This window comes from Lepidochelys kempii, chromosome 6, assembly GCF_965140265.1.
Source record: "Lepidochelys kempii isolate rLepKem1 chromosome 6, rLepKem1.hap2, whole genome shotgun sequence".
Lineage (NCBI taxonomy): Eukaryota > Metazoa > Chordata > Testudines > Cheloniidae > Lepidochelys > Lepidochelys kempii.
Window position 1 is genome coordinate 85,403,086 of NC_133261.1, and position 19,376 is coordinate 85,422,461.

Below are 19,376 nucleotides of genomic sequence, written 5' to 3' on the forward strand. Positions count from 1 at the left end.
GTTGAAAGCACAACAATATCTCTGCCTCTAGTATTCCTAAGCAGACTCAGACGTGGACATCATTTATTAGGAGTGGGGATGATGTTATTTCCAAGCTATCTTTTTGTTCACCTAGGTTTAAAGTTGCCTTACCAGTGTGACAAAAATCCAAAGGAAATATCTTTCCCTACTCTCACTGTTTTCATTTTCTCCTTCCTGCCTCCTTGCCTGCTCTCAAGTCCCTGAAAAGACTAAACCAGTTTATATTCTATACACTGCTTTCCCATCTGAAGTAATACCAGGAAGCTCTTCTTGTGTCATTCTCAAGGGAAGGATGCACTCAGTGCCTCCTGGAATGAATGAAGACCATTGCAGAGAGACAAGGAAAATATACCAGCCTAGAAGCTCTGAAAGGGAAGGAGTAGGCAGAGTAGGCACATCTGGCATAGACCTAACTGTTACAGGTATTGGCATACTTTCATGCACTCAAGCTATATAATTTTTTTTTTTTAAACAAACAGTGTATATCTCCGGGTGGATACTGGGTTCTAAATGCTATGAGTCATCATAAACCTTTTTCATTAAAGTTGAATGAAACTCAGATATCTGAAACAGTACTCAGAGCAATAGCGGGGTTGTTTGTATCTTAGGTCTGATGCTTGTTGATGAGACCTTCATTTCAGTTCAAGTTATGAATTTAAATTAACTCCAAAACTCAAACCAAAATGCAGCTTAACCCACTGCATTCTTCTCAGTTTCAGAATTCTGAAGATTTTCTCCTGAACCTGAAGTTCTTCTCTTGAAACTTGACCCAGGTTTGCTGAAAGTTTTGCAAACCATGATGAATTGGTTAGTAAACCTAGTTCAAGTTTCAGATTTGTAATGCCAGATGCCTCCAGGTGAATATAATGTGGTTTTCAGGTTTCATTACAAAAGATGTACACAGCACTAATATTCATGCTCTGATCTTGCCCTTCTGATGCTGTCTCTAATTCTTTAGAATATTTTGCCCAAAATGTAACATTTTCCACTACATACTTCAAAATTTCTCCCATTTTCATTGGGAGGAGAATCTTCTGAAATGTAAATGCAGAGGACAGAAACTGGAAGAGTCTGGACATGCAAACAGTGCCATAGCAGGGAAAATGGCTTCTTCCATCACTTCCCTTCCTCCCCGCAAATTATTTGAAAATGGCTATGTCGAGCCAATTTAACCAACAAATCAGTGTGTGTTGTGAATAAGTTCTAAAATCTTTTAATGTGAAAATGAATTCTAATGAATGCCTTCTCCTCTCACACACAAGGAAAAAATAAGGCTTCAGGAGACGTGTTTCATACTTTAGTAGCAACGCTACATTTGCATCCAACACCGTTTTTCTTTTTTTGTTAAAAGTTACCTTTCTGTAATTGCAGACTAGTTTAGACTTTAGATAGCAGCATCTGAACAATAATGGGCACTTTTTTAACAGATTATTGCCAAAAGTGCATTCTTTATTCCAGGGAGACACTGTAATAGATACCAGCATTTTAGTAATGATAAAAGCAATCTGTAAGCTATTATCATTTCCTTTAGAGTAACTTAATCTTCATATTGTTTTATATGTCTGGAATGTTAATAGTGTTTTTAATTTAGAAGAAGTATATTATGTATTACTAATTACATGTGAATATGAACTAAGTACCAGGCCGGTGAACTATCTTCTTAAAAATAAATATATGGAAAAGTACTTAACCCAGCATAAGGAGTGGCACAAATAAATTAAAGAATGCCATACAGAGATAATAACAGCTTTCATAGAATAAGCCTAAGAGAAACATCAATTCTAGATTCAGTCATGTATTTTATTTCATATGCTGTACTTCAGGAGACAAGTTGGAAGGAATACAGGTGCTGCTTTTAGTCCCTAAAAATGCTGTTTTAATTTTAATTCTTGTTTGCAAATGATTTCAACACAGATGTGTTTGTGTATCTTTTTACATGTCCGTGATCTGATTGAATTAAAATTAAACCCAACACACTCAGATATCATGGTGATACACAGGTAGATTGAATTTACAAAATGAAATATTTATCTTAAAATACTTGGATGGCAGTTATTTTTTATCTTTATCTCTCTCTCTTAGGAAAAAATATGGAATTGGCATTGGAAATATGGATTCTTTTTAAAGAAATGTTGTGAACAATTTCCAAACTTGTTAGGGAAATACTGCACTGATCAGAGAATCCTAGAGAGATGTGTTCAGCATAGCAATTTAGTGGCCCCTAATGCTATTAAAAGTATGGCTTTTAAATAAAGGAAACCAGTTCACTATTTTTGAAAGAAGTTGTAATCTACTTTAAACTGTCATTCCGTGTTTCTGACTTGCAATTAGATGATTTTTTCAAAATGTCAATCCCTGATTCTGTTGTGTCCATCATTGTAATAAAATGTGACAGCAAAGATATTATATCAACACTTTTTCCATAATTACCATTAAAGATCTCACAAGGGTGAACCAGAAAAGTTGTACAAAGGTTTTCCAATGAATGGGCCTGCAGGCAGCATTATGCCTTTAAAATCTTTTAATATAGCCAAGACTGATGACAACCAGGAGACAAATCTATGTGCAAACCCGTTTGGAGAGAATAGTTTTGTGGTGTATGATGTATGTTACATAAATGAGCTTATTAGGACTCTCATCTATTTTATTATTGGTGCACAATTTAATAGAGGCATTTAAAAAACAATATTTCTGCCTGACTCCTTGAAATGAAGAAGATACATTGATATAATTGAGAGCAAATGATTGCATGTTGTGCCATTTAATCATGTCATTTTTCAATTGCTGTTTTTTGCACTTCACTGCATACTTATAGAATATTTAGCTTCAATATAGATTAAGTCCCACCATTTGCAACTAAGCGGAGATCCTATATTAGGTGACATTTTCTTTTAACCTTGAAATCAGTTAAAACACCCGCATTTGCCAGTATTTTCTTTAAAAGATGACAAGTCATCATTCACTTCCACTCCATGGCATTTGGCTTTTTTTATTTTGAGGAATTACTTACCATTGGTTGTCTTTTTCATTCACTAATAGAACTTCTTATTCTCAATTTTCATGCAGTATGCAAAGTTAATTTTAAAATACAAACTGTAGCACAGCAGACAGTAGGAGCCAGCTAGCAGACAGCCACTGTCATCTCATGGAAAGCATTCTGTTGATACGTCATAATTCCAACTTCCTGTTCCCCCACTGTTTTTCATTATGAGTGATATTTGCATTAAAAAAAGGGATCAGACTTTTCACAGTCATTATTCTAGTCTTATGCCAACTCTGTTGAAATCTATGGTGTTACATGGGCCTAACACAGACATAAAGTGGTGAAACAGGCCCACCTTTGTTTTGAAGAGTTCATTTGCTCCTGCAAAGTGGTTTGTTCACCACTTGAAAACATGACTCTGACTAGTATTATCATTATACTGAGAGCACCAGCAACCATTAGAATTAAGGTTGCATAAGAGCTTCCATTTCATGGTTATTTCGTAATTGCCCTCAGTGTATTCTTGCACATTCTTCTGAAGCAACTAATACTTACTGCCCATTGTCAGAGACAGGATACAGGATTAGAGAGACCACTAGTCTATTGGGTATGGCAATTCCTCTGTACCTAAAAGTACAAAGAAAGTGAAAACATGTAAGTTAGCATACGTGGGCCCTTCAGACAGCTTTTCTGACTCCAGAGACCTCAGGTATTTTCAATTAGATTGGGCCTTGAATTTTCTGAGATTTCTTTTTTTCCACACACTACAATATTAATAAGTATAAAGTCAATAAAACTTTAAACAGGAGAGACAAAAATGACTGATATGCATTAAGACCTCATGCAAAGAAATTTCAGTATTTACTAAAAGTATGTGAAAAAAACCATCTAATCATTTTGCTACAAAAATCATCTAAATTTTTGTATATGGTCATTCAGATTCATGCTCTAGAAATACAGTTTTGTGATACTACTATAAGGTGGGTGAACAACTGATTGAAAGACCGTACTCAAAAAGTAGTTATCAATGGTTTGCTGTAAAACTAAGGGAGCATATCTTAGTGAGGTCTTGCAGGGGTCAGTCCTGGGTTTGGTACTAGTCAATATTTTTATGAATGACTTGGATAATGAAGTGGAGAGTATGCTTATAAAATTTGCAGATAACAGCAAGATGTGAGGGATTTCAAGGTCTTTGGAGGACAGGAATAGAATTGAAAATGACTTTTCACAAATTGGAGAATTGGTCGGAACTCAACAAGATGAAATTCAACAAAGACAAGTGCAAAGTACTTCACTTTGAAAGGAAAAATCAAATGAACAACTACAAAATGGGAAATAACTAGCTAGGAGGTAGTACTGTTGAAAAGGATCTAGAGGTTATAGTGGATCACAAATTGAATATGAGTCAACAATGTGATGCAGCTGCGAAAAAGGCTAATATTCTGGGGTGTATTAACAAGAGTGTTGTATTTAAGACATAGGAGGTAATTGTCCTAGTCTACTCAGCTCTGATGAGGCCTCAGCTGGAGTACTGTGTCCAATTCTTGGCACCGCACTTTAGGAAAGATGTGGAATAATTGGAGAGAGTCCAGAGAACAGGAAAAAAATGTTTTAAAAGGTTTAGAAAATCTAGTGAGAAAAGGTTAAAAATAACTGGGCATATTTAATCTTGAGAAAAGACTTGGGGGAGACCTGATAAGTCTTCAAATATGTTAAAGGCTGTTATAAAGAGGGTGATGCTCAATTGTTCTCCATGTCCACTGAAGATGAAAGTAATAGGCTTACTCTGCAGCAAGGGAGATTTAGGTTAGATATTAAGAAAAAAAAATAACTATAAGGCTAGTTATGTTCTGGAATATGCTTTCAAGGGAGGTTGTGGAATCCCTATCATTGAAGGTTTTTAACGACAGTTCGGACAAACACCTGTCAGGGACGGTCTAGATTTATTTGGTCTTCCCACAGCACACAGGACTGGACATGATGACTTCTTGAGGTCCCTTCCAGCCCTACATTTCTATGATTTTGTGGTATGAGAATTTTATCATTTGTGAACTATTTCAGCTTATCAATTTTGTGCCATTGTCTGGCAATCTCTCTGCTTTACAGATAAACATTGGACTAGATTGATGCACTGGTCAATGGCAAAATAAACTTTGTATTTAATAGTTTCTTTAATACACTTCACACTCCATTTTTTCTTTTCGTTTTTGGACTTAAAGGAAGAATATCCAGTTGTTGAAAAATATTGCTTAGGCCTCAGTTCAGCAAGGAACTTAAACATATGCCTAATGTATGTGCATAGTTCCACTGAATTTAAGACAGGTTTCAGAGTAACAGCCGTGTTAGTCTGTATTCGCAAAAAGAAAAGGAGTACTTGTGGCCCCTTAGAGACTAACCAATTTATCTGAGCATGAACTTTCGTGAGCTACAGCTCACTTCATCGGATGCATACTGTGGAAACTGTAGAAGACATTATATACAGAGAGACCATGAAACAATTAAGAGGACTCCTCATATGTTTAAAGTTCAGCATGTGCTTAAGTACCTTGCAGAATCATGGCTGTAGTAGCCAAGCAGTAGTATTCAACCATGCTGTGTGAGAGTACATGGTTCAACCCCTTGTCACAGAACCATCCTGGGCATTAGGTTCTGCCTAAACAATACTCTTGGCCCTTGGGATGGGAGCAGTCTTTGATGTCATTCAGCAGTGGCCCTTCCAGATGATTTATGGTGTGGTATTAGCAGGCTGTGGAAAGGAGAGCAATCCAGCCCTTTTCAACTGCCAGGTTGACAGTCACAAAGCACTAAACATAGGGTTATGCCGAGAGAAGAAAGATCTCCAGGGGAGTCTGCTGTGACGTACAGGAAATATGTTAGAATAAACACTGCATTGTAATGTTGCCTATATATTCACCAGACCTCTCTATCTATGTTGCAAAACATAGTTTTCCTTATTGGGACAATTCAGCCTAGATTTTCAAATGGAGCCTAAAGCAAGCCTCCTAATTCTATAAATAGGCATCTGCCGGACTTTTTAAACTGCTGAGCACCAACAGTTCCCACTGAGGGCAATTGGAGCGGTGGAATGTTCAGCGCTTTTGAAACTCAGGCAGGTGCCTAAAAATGGACTTAGAGTTTTAGGTTCATGCACTTTAGACTCCTGTGTCTGAAAATCCTGATCCTCTTTGCTTTCCTTTTGTTAAGTAATGGCTTTGTTGATTATGAGGTTTTTGTAGAGGCTAATATCGCAAAATATAGAGTTATACCATTTAGAAATGTAAAATGAAATAATTGGTGAAGATTTGGAAATGAGAACTGTCTGTGCACAATCACTGTATTCACAATTTTCACATGACAATTCCAGTTCAAAGTTGCAAAATATGGATCGTATGGGACACTGTGAGCTTTCATGTCAAAGATACAGATAATGATCATTTAGCACGATACATAACAGACCATAAATACCCCCTTTGGATTCATTGTACCCTGCCGTTTTATACATTGTTTGTGTGCCTTTACCTGATTAAGTCTTCTAGCTCTACAAGAGTCATTACAGTAATTCTTTTCCTTGTTAGAAATGAGGGTTTCATTCTCTTTTAATATTAATCATAACATATAATAAAGTTGAAACAAAACTACCATGGTTGAATTGTATTGTCACACCCATGTAAATCAAGAATAGCTTCCGTGAAGTTAATGTTATTATGCTGGTGGAAAACTGATGTAAATGAGAAATGAATTTGTTCCTGTATCTCTGCTTGCAAATAATACAATGTACAGGTCTTATTATAGCCCAGATATTTTGGTTTAGGAATGGGAATGGTCCTTAGTTTATCATATTATATGGGATTGTAACAGGAGTGTTATAGCATCCAGCATTGTAGGGGATGCCATCATTAGGTACATCAAGGTAAAAGGATGAGTTAAGGGTATGGGGCCAGATTCTCAGCTTCAGTGGAGTTTATTCAGTTTTTCACCAGTTTAACTGAGAGCAGAAGCTAGCTCATAAAAGCCACCATTATGTTCAATTTCTTTGCTTTTGCAGTGTTAAGTACGATCTTCCCCTTTATTTGTACCTAGATTTTTTTTTTCTGGTGTAATATTAGGCTAATGAACAGCATCAGAAAGGAAATACATCAGACATTTGATTACATCAAGAGCTGTGTAGGTATATAGTAATGAATCCTAGGAAAATAAATAAGGGCAAGTTCAGGAAACTTAAGTGAAAATACAGCACTGGTCTAAATTGAATAATAAAATTCCTGGTCATATTTTGCCATAAATAGTGGTTTGGGAATTTGTCATTCACCTTATTTAAAATTCAGAAATATTAAAGGTACATAGTTCTTTCATTACAGAAATAATGGAATTCCAGCTATCACAGAGTTGGGGTAATTTAAATAGCTATAGAATGCATTATATCAATAAGTGGAACATCTGTATGAAATGTCCACCTGCTGATATTACTACTCAGTGTACTTTACAATGAAATGCACTTAATCATTTTAAGACGTCTTCTAATGAAGCCTTATCGGGATTAACATTTTGAACACAAATACTTTTAGGCATTAAAACTCGCACTCTAAATGAGATTGCATTGTCTTGTTTACCCTTGTTGATTAATAAGCAATCTGTTAACTGTTAGAACAATCAAATTGTGCCAGTAGATTAGTAATTCAGCTATGTTTGTGGATATAATCATCATTTCTTTTGAAGGCTTTGAATTAAAAAAAATCACTTGCACGCTATCAGTAGGCAAAAGAAAGATATATATTTCTAGACATCTGCACCACTATTTTGCTCCAGTCCTTCGGCTTAGGGTCATTGCGCAAGCACAAATGCTTCTGGAGGGCAAATACTGTTTTGATGTACATCACTTCTAGGTATAGCTTCCTTTTTTAAAGCAATCTAATAATGCAGAAGCTTAACTTATCTTTAAAAGAGTAGTATTGTTTTGTTATTCACGTTTAGAAGGGGATGTCCAGCTTAATTATCAATATTTTTCAGCCATTGGCACTTGTGAACTGCTCTGAAAATTTTGATGAGTTTATTTTACTTTTTCTTTTTAAAACAGAAAATTAAAAACAAAATACCTGTTCCTTAAGAGAAACAAAAACACTCAAATGATAGTTGAGATTTTCTCAGAGGGTCATGCACTTTCATCTGTGGCATCCTGCAGAGGAAACAGATGTTGGCAAGTTACAATTGAAATTATCTGGGAAAACTCCATGCATGAAATACATTATTACATACATAGTATAATGCCATGAGTAGCACAAGTGCCATTTGGGAATCATATATTAGATTCACAGCATGCCATGAAAGGGTACATGGTTAAGTGTGAGGCTGAGAACTCTTCCTCATAGATGCCCAGGCTATGTGCCCCCAAACCTCATAGCAATTACTGTAAAAAGACATCACAGGTTAATACAATCCTGATGCAACATTGAGTGCCCATAGGGGGTGGGTGGGTGTGCAGGGAATAGCACTTGAAAACCCCATACATGGTCCTATACGGCACAGAAAAGTAGCCAACCATTGACCTTCAGAATTGGGGAAACGTGTCCCTTAATTGCGGCACAGGAGATGCACTACTTGTATTATTATCATAGGGGGTTTCCAATGCAATTGTACAGGTTTCTAGAGTATATGCAACATTTCCTGGCCTCAACCACGATTTGGTAAAAACAAGGCTTGTTCACTGATTTGAATTGCATGATGAAGCGCAAATGATATTCCTCCGTTGCACTGGATCTTTCTGATGAAATACAGTGGTTGCTATTAAATATTTATAATTTTGAACACAGATATCATTACTTCAGGATTCCTATTTTAATTTCAGTGTAAGAAATTCTTTAGGACTGTTATAATCACAAGAAGCCTTTGTAAAGATTGTAAAGAGGACCACTGCACTTCCTTGCTGCACGTTTTTCCTCAGGAGTAAAACATATGGCCCATCATTTCTAATGGTTCTTCTAAGTAATATATTTTTTTCTTTATTTTGATTTTCTAGATCAGCATTGAATTAAACATTGAATTAAACTATGTCATTTTATGGAGTATAGCGTTTATTTATTTTTCCTGAAAGATTCTTAAAATCCATTTTAAAACCTGGAATGACTAGATGTTGGCAGGATAACTAATTTTCAGAGACATGCCCCAGTGGAATAGAGGTTGGGGGGAACCCTATATGTGCTGTAAATCGTTCGGCATCATTGAGACAGTTAGCTACATGTGGCATTAATTTGAAGAAGACTTAAAGTAGCTTTGCAGCCTCATTGCCATTATTATTACTATCTGTGAGTGCATCACCAAGCTTTGATATTAAGTATCAGGGAAACAATGAATGGAACACAGACATATTGTAAGAAGACTGGGCACTACAAAGTATAATCTTAACAGTTAATTTTATACATTTGTAGACTATACTGCACTGACATCTGTCATTTCTCTGTCCTGCAGTCTCTGTGCTGTGAGATCAAACAGAGACGTCGTGGAGTAGCCTCTGTGTTGCGATTATGCCAGCACCTCCTGGATGACCAGGAGACCTGCAATCTGAATGCAGATCACCAGTCTATGCAGCTGATAATTGTAAATCTTGAAAGAAGGTGGGAAGCCATTGTCATGCAAGCTGTCCAGTGGCAAACCAGGCTACAAAAGAAGTTGGGAAAAGTCCCGGTGAGTGATGTTTGCTTTAAAAAGACCTACTATTGTTTCATTTGTCACATGGGAGATATCATTCCAGTGGGTAGCAAACATATTCATTTTACAATGGATTTTCTGACTGAAGATGCCATTTCTGATCCTCGCAGTCAACAAATAAAGCTTTATTTTTCACAAACCAGTGCTGGATTTGGACATGACTGATTAATAAGATAAACTCATAGTATACATATACTGTTTGCAGCATTTTTAATCACATGGGATCTCATTCTGTCAAGGACTGGGCACATTTGAGTTGAAAGCAGTGCAAGTCGAGTTACTCAGAACCTAACAGGATTGGGCCCATAATTTTTTATTGAATATGATACTTCATAAAAGTTCTGTACACTGTTAATAATGTTTTTAGCACCAGCCTATCACTAAGCGCATTCTTCACATAGGACAGTGTTTCCCAGCCGTGTGCCGTGGCACACTGGTGTGCCATGGAATTTTGGAAAAGTCACTTGCAAGGGGAAAAAAAACTCATTTATTTTCATTAGCGTCACAACCAAACTGCATTTTGTGCTGTTGCACTTCGGGTGGATGTGCATGAGACAGACCTTACATCAGATTTCTCATTAAAAGTAAGCGATTTTTAAAATAATTTTAACACAGGGATGTGTGCCACACAAATCTTTTATTGACGTAAGTGTGCCTCAGACTGGAAAAGGTTGGGAAACACTGACAAAGTATTTTGAGGATGTAATAAGTTCTGTACTACTTAAAATATAAGGAAAATGTATTAATCTATTCTTCTCTGAGGAAACAATCCCTAAGAGGCAAAATATTATATTACTTATGCTATCAATTAAGTGGTGTCAATTATACAGGTCTTGTACAGTATAAAACCATATTAGAAGGGATTAACTATATTTAGACAATAAGCCAAATCCCTACCGTTACTCCATTGACAGTAATGGATGAATTTGACCCAGCATGTCCTGTGTCACTGTCCTAATGCTGAAGTGTGAGTATTGCAACCAAGGAGCAATGATGATAATCCTGTGAAATACAGGTACCGATGTGCATCATAAAAATAATAGAATGAACAACATATATTTTAGTTTATATAATTTTTAGGTTATTATAAATTTTAAAATAGGAAAGATTACTTGACATCCACCCCTTTCTTGACAGACTAAGTGACTAGCAATGAAATTTTGGGGGGGGTTAGGTTGTTTTTTTAAACACAGATTTTTTTTTGAAGTTCCACTTAAAAGAAAAACAAAAAGTAATAGATATCTCTGAGTTGTTTATTATTTTTATATAAATATAGCACCCAAAATGTACATGGGATTCTACAGACCCATCAAAAGTCCCTTCCCTAAAGAGCTAATGGTCTCAAAAGACCAACAGATATAGTGTGTGGGAAAGGGGTACAGCACAAAAGCAAAGTGGTTGAGGTGATGAATGGCTCACATCTTGATGTTTGCATGGTTTTTTAAAAAAGATTATGTATCCAAACCTATCCCCATGTGCCCAGCTATCTAGCCATTGATTAGTTGTCTAATTTCTTGTAGGTGTTGCAGTATAAGTGGGACTTAAGGAAGGAAATGAATGAGGGCAGTGGCCTTATGGATTATTACAGAATGAGGACGTCTTTGTAGAAGATGACATGGAAGAAAGTAAAGGAGAGAGTTACTGGAAAAGCAGAAAAACAGGATATCAAGGCTAGCATAAGTGTTGGAGTAGTGGGGAAGGAACAAGGCAAGAGGAAGTGTGGATAATGAGAGGTGCAGAGTTACACAGGGCTTTGAAGGCAAAGATAAGAACCTGGAACTTGATGTGGAGGAGAAGCACAAGCCAATGAAATGGGGGAGAGGTGACATGGCCCCTGTGAAGGGCAAAGAAGAGGATTTTAGCAGCTGTGTGTTGTAGGAGCTTGGGGTGGGGGGAAGTATGCCTATCAAGGAGGCCAGAGGAGGCTACAGTAAATACCAGAGATAAAAAGGACTGAATAAGAGCTCTAGCTCTATGACCAGAAAGAAAAGGTCAGATCTTAAAAATGTTTTGGAGAAAGAAGAGGGAAGACTCCAGGCTTGAACGTGAAGTGCAAGGGAGGTGGAGAAGTCGGCATTCATGCTGGTTATTGGAGTGACAGAGTGGGTGATAGTGTGTTCAGTAGCAAAACTGAATAAGAACATGCAGAGGTTTGGGGAGGAAAGACCAGGAGTTCAATTTTGACCATGTTTAGTTTTAGTTGACAGACATTCAGGAAGGGACATCTGAGAGACAACATGAGATATGGGATTAGATGGTGGGAAACAAATAGGGAGTGGAAAGATTAATTTGTGAGTCATCTGTTTAAAAATGGCCATTGAAGTCACATGAGCAGATGTAACCACTCAATAAAGGGATAAAAGGAGGGGCCAATGGTAGAGCCCTGTTGGACTCCCACAGAAAGCAAAACATAGCAGGAAGAGGACCTGCAAAAGGAAACATTGTTGGAAGGCTAGAGACATAGAAGAAGAACCAAGAAAGGAATAGTATCACAAAAGTTAAAGAAGGAGAAGATGGTTGAGAAGGTGGTCAGATGTTGAGAAGGAGATCAACTGGGTCAAAAGCAGCAGAGAGGTTGATGAGCTGGAGGCCTCAAGATATAGCAAGGAACAGATAAAATCTCAGTCAGAGCAATTTCAATGGAGTGGAAGGCAAAAACCAAACTGGGGGTGCAAGGAACTTGAGGTAGCAATTGTGGATGGCACACTTAGGCTTATATATGAGAGGAAGAAGGGAGATGGCCATTGAGAAGGCAAATAAACAGATTACTGATGCTTGAATTTCGAGGGGAACGATCCCAAGAGAGTGAGAGGTTGAGAACAGAAGCAAGGGAGGTCAGCAGCAAAATATGGTTGTGAAAAGGGTGCACATTGAGGGATTAGAAGAGGACAGTTAATGATGGGGGAAAGAATAATAGCAGAACTTTTTCTTTGGGAGAATTGGATTAAGGGTCTATGAGCCCTTCTCTATTTTTTGCAATGTCTGATACCTGATCCAACCCTGAGGCAATTTTGGGATTTGTTTATTTTTGTCTTTATGTTTTTAAATTATAGCAATAGCTCTAAGAAACCATTACCTAGGGCTGTAGAGTTGGACTGGTTTGTTGAGTGGACCTGCTGTAGAGAAACTAGTTGAAGCTTGGAGTTGCAACAGCAAGAGTGTACAGTAGCTGTTGTCTTTACCTTGCAGCACGGAACAAATGCAGTTCTAAAAATTTCTGAAGCTCAGTTGCTGGAGGCTGCTGTAATGGGAGTACAATTACCAGAGAGAGGCTGACCTGGGTTTCTACTATATTTCACTGAGATGCGAGCTGCCGCAAAGAGGCTAAGTGGATATTTTTTTCATGCTTAAAACTTATAGTTGCTGTAGTAAGTATAGCTGTTCTCTGGTGCCTGGAGCAGGAGCAAGATGCAACTGAGAGAAATCCTGGAGGCTGCTGAATAGAGGTCCAAGTTTTTTCAGAGAGAGCATATTCTCTCCTCTTCCACGTGAACAGTTGCTGTGCGTAAGCTATTTGCTATTTGGAGCTGCAGTTATTCTAAATAAGCTGCTATGTGCTAATTAGAGTTCAGCACTGCTATTGCAGCAGGAGCAAAGTGAGTCTTGTGGCTCTGTTTGGGATTGGAATCAATTGAGAGCTGAGGTAGAGACACTGTACAAGTGCTGTGTGTTACTTGATGTCTGGATGCCATGGAACTTCACAAGCTGCACACTGCTTTGTTCCCACTTTGCCTGGGGGAAGCAGAACTTGTGTGCTCGACTGAGTTGTCTGCAACTGGGTAGGGGTCATACCTTCCTCTCTGCTGAGAAATGGAAGATATTAAGAACTATCAGGATTCTCATTTAATTTTCATTTAGGGCAGTATTTCGTTTCAGAGTCTCTTGTTGTGGATTTGTTTATAAAATATGATTGTATAAACATCGCAGTATCCACAGGTTTCTGAGGTTGATAAAACCATTTGAATTCTCAGCACTGAAAGATGCACTAACCTCAGTAGAATTCTGGGTTCTTATTCTTCCCCAGTCCTGAGTTGGCATGCTATAGCTTTTCCTTTCACTCAGTTCCTGTGTAGTCATTTCTTGGGATGGTCCCAAGATTGCTTCCTCTGCTTCCCCATCTCTCTGCACTTGATGGTTTGCCAGTCTTGGCACATAAACAGTATCCCCTGGTAACAAGTCTTTATTTGAGGTTGCCCACAATATACTGTAATTTATAAAAACAAATGAGATGTTTTATACCTCCGATGGCATCTGACTCTCGGACAGTAAATAAGACAGCTGATTATGTTGCCATACAGAGGTGCAGGAGTTGCTTGCATCTTCCATTCTCCCCTTAATTTGTCTACCAGAATTTTCCTTTATCTTTTTACTCTTCCTTATTATCCTCGGTTACTTCTTATTTTGATTGCTTATCCCCTTCCGAAAGCGATGTTGGAGTTAATTACAAAGGATTTGTAGGTTTCTTTCAAATTTCTTTTATTTCTTGATGCCTTAAAAAAAAATTCTTGAATTTTTCATTATCCTTGCAAAAGCCTGCCTCACAAACCTAGACATAACAAAGAGGTATTGTTAGGGGGCTTATTCCTTCACCCACTTACTTCCCTGGTCCTTCTCGCATGAACAGAGAGCAACAATACCCGAAGTCCAAAGGTGCAAACAATTCAATGTTTATTGGGGTGAACTTCCAGCAAGCATGATTCCAGTTTCCTTCCTTAGTGTCCTCCTTCCCAGCTCTGACACCACAGAGCCTTACACCTGTGTCCCTGTTCCCATTCTTGCCCTTAGCAAAACATTATTCCAATTTCCTTACCCCCAATCCCTGTTCCCATTTCCCCCTTTAGCAAAACATGATTGCAATTTCCTTACCCCCGTTCCCTGTTCCCATATCCCACACCCCCCCACACCCACTCACTTCCTCATTGACTACAGATTATATAGTAAAACTTGAGTTTTACTAAACCTTAACCAATCATTTTCCTGAAATTTAACTAACCAATCCTAACGTATTGTAACATGATTATGTACCCAATTATATCCCACCACCTTAATTAGTTTATTCTTTTATACCTCTAGAACTAGCCAAGTGATAAGAATACCCCTAAATTCTTAAAGTACAGGCCTTTGCAGACGGGCCTGAATATCTATATCTATATCCTAACAGGTATATAATGCAAACCCCAAAGTCTGGCAAAAGATGACCCTCTCATGATGCATAAGTTACGTCTAGTAAGTAGCATTATAATTCAGAATCACTCAAAGGGGAAAAAAGGTTGGCTAGGTTAAAGAGGCTAGGTAAAATAATGATTTAATTTAAAAACAATAAATGATTTGTTGGTCTTTCGGCTGAAGAATTTAACTGGGAGTTGGGAGACCTGGGATCACCGTGTGATTTGACAGGACACTATCTGTGCTTCAGTTTCCCCATGTGTAAAATGGGAATAATAATTTCCTACTTCACAGGGATGTTGTGATGCTTAAGCCATTAGCATTTTTAAAGCACTTTGAGATCCTTGCATTTAACTTAATCTAACTGGAAATACAACTGTACTAAGAGCCAATCGCATTCTAGTCCTCACATCACCTCCTATCTCTAACAGCTGTCTTTCAGTTAGCCAGGGCTGGAATATAAAGTTTAAAGTCCTATTTTTAATTAAGCAAAAGGTGTTTATGAATGATTCAGAATGTGAGCCCTATTTATATATGATATGTCACTGCAAGACTCCTCATGCTACTCTGCAAATGTGCCTCCTCCCAGTTCTGAAAGGACAGCCACTTGGTATAAGAGAGTTTAGTCCACTGTTTTCATTCAGTCCTTGGCCTCTGTACTGAGGCTGCCAACAGGACTGTCAAATAGCACCAGTTATATGCTCTAATATTTGAGTAATTACAATTTTTTCTTTTCTTTTTTTCAGTAGATCCCTCTTTTTGTTAGTCACCACCCCACTTTTATTGTATTTTGCAGTTATGGTCTCCTAATTCTTAGTTTCAGAACCACACAAATGGCACATAATATACACCGAAAGAGACCTTATTAGCAGCTTTTTTATAAGACAAAGAGACACTTGTGAAAAAACTAAATAGCTGAAAGAAGATTTGGGGTAGACCTGGTCAAGGCCCTGATTCAGTGCTCTGTACAAGCTGTGTTGAGGTTAGCTGAGGGTGGAAGCACAAAGATTGCTTACTGCTACCTTTGTGTTACCCTGATCCTGTTGCCATCCAAGGCTAACCCAAGCATGACTTGCACCTATGGCTTCAATAGGTCATTCCGGTAGCCACAGATAGCCAGGTATAGCGATGCCCTGGCCACATGCCTCCTGGATTTCCCCCTTACACTATGGGCCACGATGGGGTTAGTATGAAAGTCCACTACCCAAACAAGCAGAAACCTGTGCCAGCCAGTTTGGCTGTCATTGCAGCTGTTTTACACTGCTGGAGTAGCACAAAGTACATGTCGTGCTGCCAAGGACCAGGGTCCAAATCTATATTTTCACATTGTTATTCTCCCAAAGCTTGTACCTCCCAGACCCCTACCCTTCTCAATTACTGGAGAAGCTGCTCGTTCCATAAGCAGTGCTCATTCCATAAGCAGTGCTCCCACAGACATCAGGTACTCTGCTCATGCAATAAGTGCAGAATTCTGATCAGTCTTATGCAGAAATCCACAATCTCTTTTCTCAATCCACAGAGATTGCTAATTATTGAGGGGGCAGTATTAATCAGACTCATAAAATAGATATTTTCAGCTAAGACAATTTAGGTTCAGAATGCTCTAATTTTCAAGCTGCCCTGTAATACCTCTTAAATATTCCTGTCTTTGAGTTTTTGTATGATGTTAACGTTCACTTCTGTGCCTCCTGAAAATTTTTTTTTATCTCCCGAGTCGTCCTGTATGTACACTGCACTATATGTCCAGAAAAAGCCTCATGTGTATTGGCTCTGAAAGTATGCTGTACATCCAGCCACATAATTGAAAATAATAAGGCCACAATAAATGGGATGGCCTTGGGGTATAACACCCAAGGGATTCAATTGGTGTCGCTTTGCATCAATGTCCATGCGTCATGGTAATTGAGGTAACATAACCAATTACCACATTTTAATTAGAGTTGTAAGGACTTGGGAAAATCTGTAATGGTGAGACAGCTCACTTTAAAAAAAAAAAAAAAGGTTTCTTTCGTTCTCTTTTCCACGGGCTTTTTTCTTGGATGCTTGTTTCTTAGGAGGGGAAGATGGTTCTTAATGTGCTGTTTGGGATTTTTCCCAGTCTCCTCTTTGAGTCTTTATAATGGACTTTGAAAAACAAAATGTTAAAAACTGCTGCATCGCTGCTAAGCTGATATCCTCATCCCTTTCCGCTGTTCGCCTGCCTAGCTGGCACATTTGGGAAAAGAAAACAGTTTTTTAAAATGCTGGATTCAGAGCTAAATCAAATCTCCCCCTCACTTTTTCTGTGTCCTTTTCATTGATGCAACGTTTAAAAAAAATAGCAATGGACTGATACTTGTTCTGTACTCCAGAGTTCACAAATGTATTAGTTATTGCTCCATTACTTTGTTAGGTAGCACCACTAAAGAAAAACTCACTCAACTGGAAGAGTCTAATTAAGCCATTATTTTTGTAAGGTTGGACATAGCTGAAAAAAATCTTGTGTGAAGTTTAGAAGTGCTATATAAGGGTCTGATCCTGTGGGGTGCTGAAAATCCTCAGCTTTCCCATTATCTTAATCGGTGAGGAGGACATTCAATGTCTTGTACAAAGTGCTCAGCTGCTTTACAAAATCAAGCCCGACCGAAGTCATTATTTAATTCCTTATATTCACTAAATTACAAATGACTTCCCCTAGAAGACAGTACGCTAACACAGCATTCAGCTTGTTTCACAAAAACTCACCACATGCCTATTCATTTCCTCATGTCACAGTGATGTTTTTCAAATCATCACGTCAGAACCGCTGGTGTCAAAATTTGAAATTCCTGTTGTGTTGGGTGGCAGCTTTTTAAAAATGAACTTTTTGTGATTTTAGTGTCAGTGACAGGTGCTAGTCTATTTGATCTCTGTAGGGCTTCTGAAAGAGACCCACCTGAGAAACACCACCTGCTTCCCTCTAGGTGGAAAAGGAAAGAACCACAATAGAGCAGATGTCAGCTAAACTGAGTGAAAACAGGTGCTAAGCTTGACTGTCCTGGTAGCTGACGTGCTATATTTATTTACAGCATTAGCAGTGGCACTTTCATGCTCTCCAAAACTACACCCCTTCACAAACAAGATACCTGGCCATCTGGAGGATCTTCCTGTATGATCCAGAGGAAAGCTGAGGGTACTTGTCCTTGAAATCCTTTGGTCTGTCTGCTAAGGATGTTAATCAGTGCCAAATGAAGTGGTGGTTTTGTGAGGTAGACAACAATAAACCAAACTCATCAAATCATTTCATATAGGTCTGCAACCAGTCTGATGGTAAAAGACTTTCAGTCACTACCAACCTGACCCCCATTTTGACCAACAATCTAGAGGTGAGAAACTCCATATCACACCCTTTTAGCTATTTAGCCTTCCCAAATGGCATTTTTAACACATCTGAGCGTGGCATATCCTCATTACAAACCATTAGAAGGCTAATGGACATATTCAGGCTGATAATATGAATTAAGTTTAGCAGGAAAATGACAGTCAGCTGAGGGAGCTAAAAGGAGATCATCTGAGCTCACCGCCAGTAGGTCAGATCATTTGTTGTGGCTCTGATTTTAAACATGTTATTGGGCACATTTCAGTTTAAACAAAGTTCAGTTTGAAGCCGGGGACAGGAGGAACAAGCTCCAGGCAGGACTAGGCATGAAGGTGATAATGGTGTGTTCAGGGGATAGGTACTAAAGCCAGCACCACTTTGCACATTGCCAGCAGTATCAGACGTGGAGGGAATAAAAAGAAAAGGAGCATGCTCCCAAACTAGCTTACCCTTGGGCCTTAGGCAGAGGAGATTTAGGGGTAGGCTGAGCAGTCAAGCCTGGGAAGAAGCCATGGACTAGATTTTGTTGCTCGTTTATTTGATTAAAAAAGTCAAGCCCTAAGAAGGGGGGTAAGATTTGCCCATGTATAGTTTGTGTGGACTTGGGCTTAGAGTAGGAAAGAGGTACCTGCTTAGTCAGTGATACCATTCATAGTTGAACATGGATTAGTGAGAGTTTTTTTAAATTATTTTATCTGTTGTTGCTCTGTGGTATTCATGAAAGAGAGGAGCAGAGTTGACTGTCGTGGGGACTGCCGTCCTCTCTCCATGCACTGAAGAGATGCAGCATAAGCAATGGTGGTATAGGCTTATCTACACTGCCTCTCACCATTGCAGCTCTCCATTGATCTAGAAGGATAACCACTAGGGTTAAGATAATAGGTCGTGCCCATTAAGTCCTTTTCTCTCTGTTAAAAATACCAAAAAAGGCAGCATGTATTGCTATTTGTGGTTGTGTTGAGTGTGATATGGATTTGAGTGGACTGAAACCAAGAACTACATTTCTCATAGGCCACTGAACAGCCATCAAATAGTAACAAATTTCAGTGATTACTCACCTTCAGCTGGGTTGAAAATACTGACCGAGAGGTGAAAGTCTCTCTGACCTATATCCCATTACAAAGCCCCTGACACATCTAGCCTTCCACTCTCACCACAGTATCTGGC

At 38.4% G+C, this 19,376-nt stretch overlaps 1 protein-coding gene across 3 annotated transcripts in view; it reads left to right on the plus strand.

Moving 5' to 3' along the window:
* Positions 1-19,376, plus strand: part of AKAP6 (A-kinase anchoring protein 6) — a 405,063-nt gene that overhangs the window by 349,475 nt on the left and 36,212 nt on the right. For all 3 annotated transcript variants that reach the window (XM_073348987.1, XM_073348985.1, XM_073348986.1), the window contains exon 12: positions 9,467-9,682. In XM_073348987.1, coding sequence (XP_073205088.1) covers positions 9,467-9,682 — 216 coding nt within the window. The remainder of the gene's footprint in view (positions 1-9,466; positions 9,683-19,376) is intronic.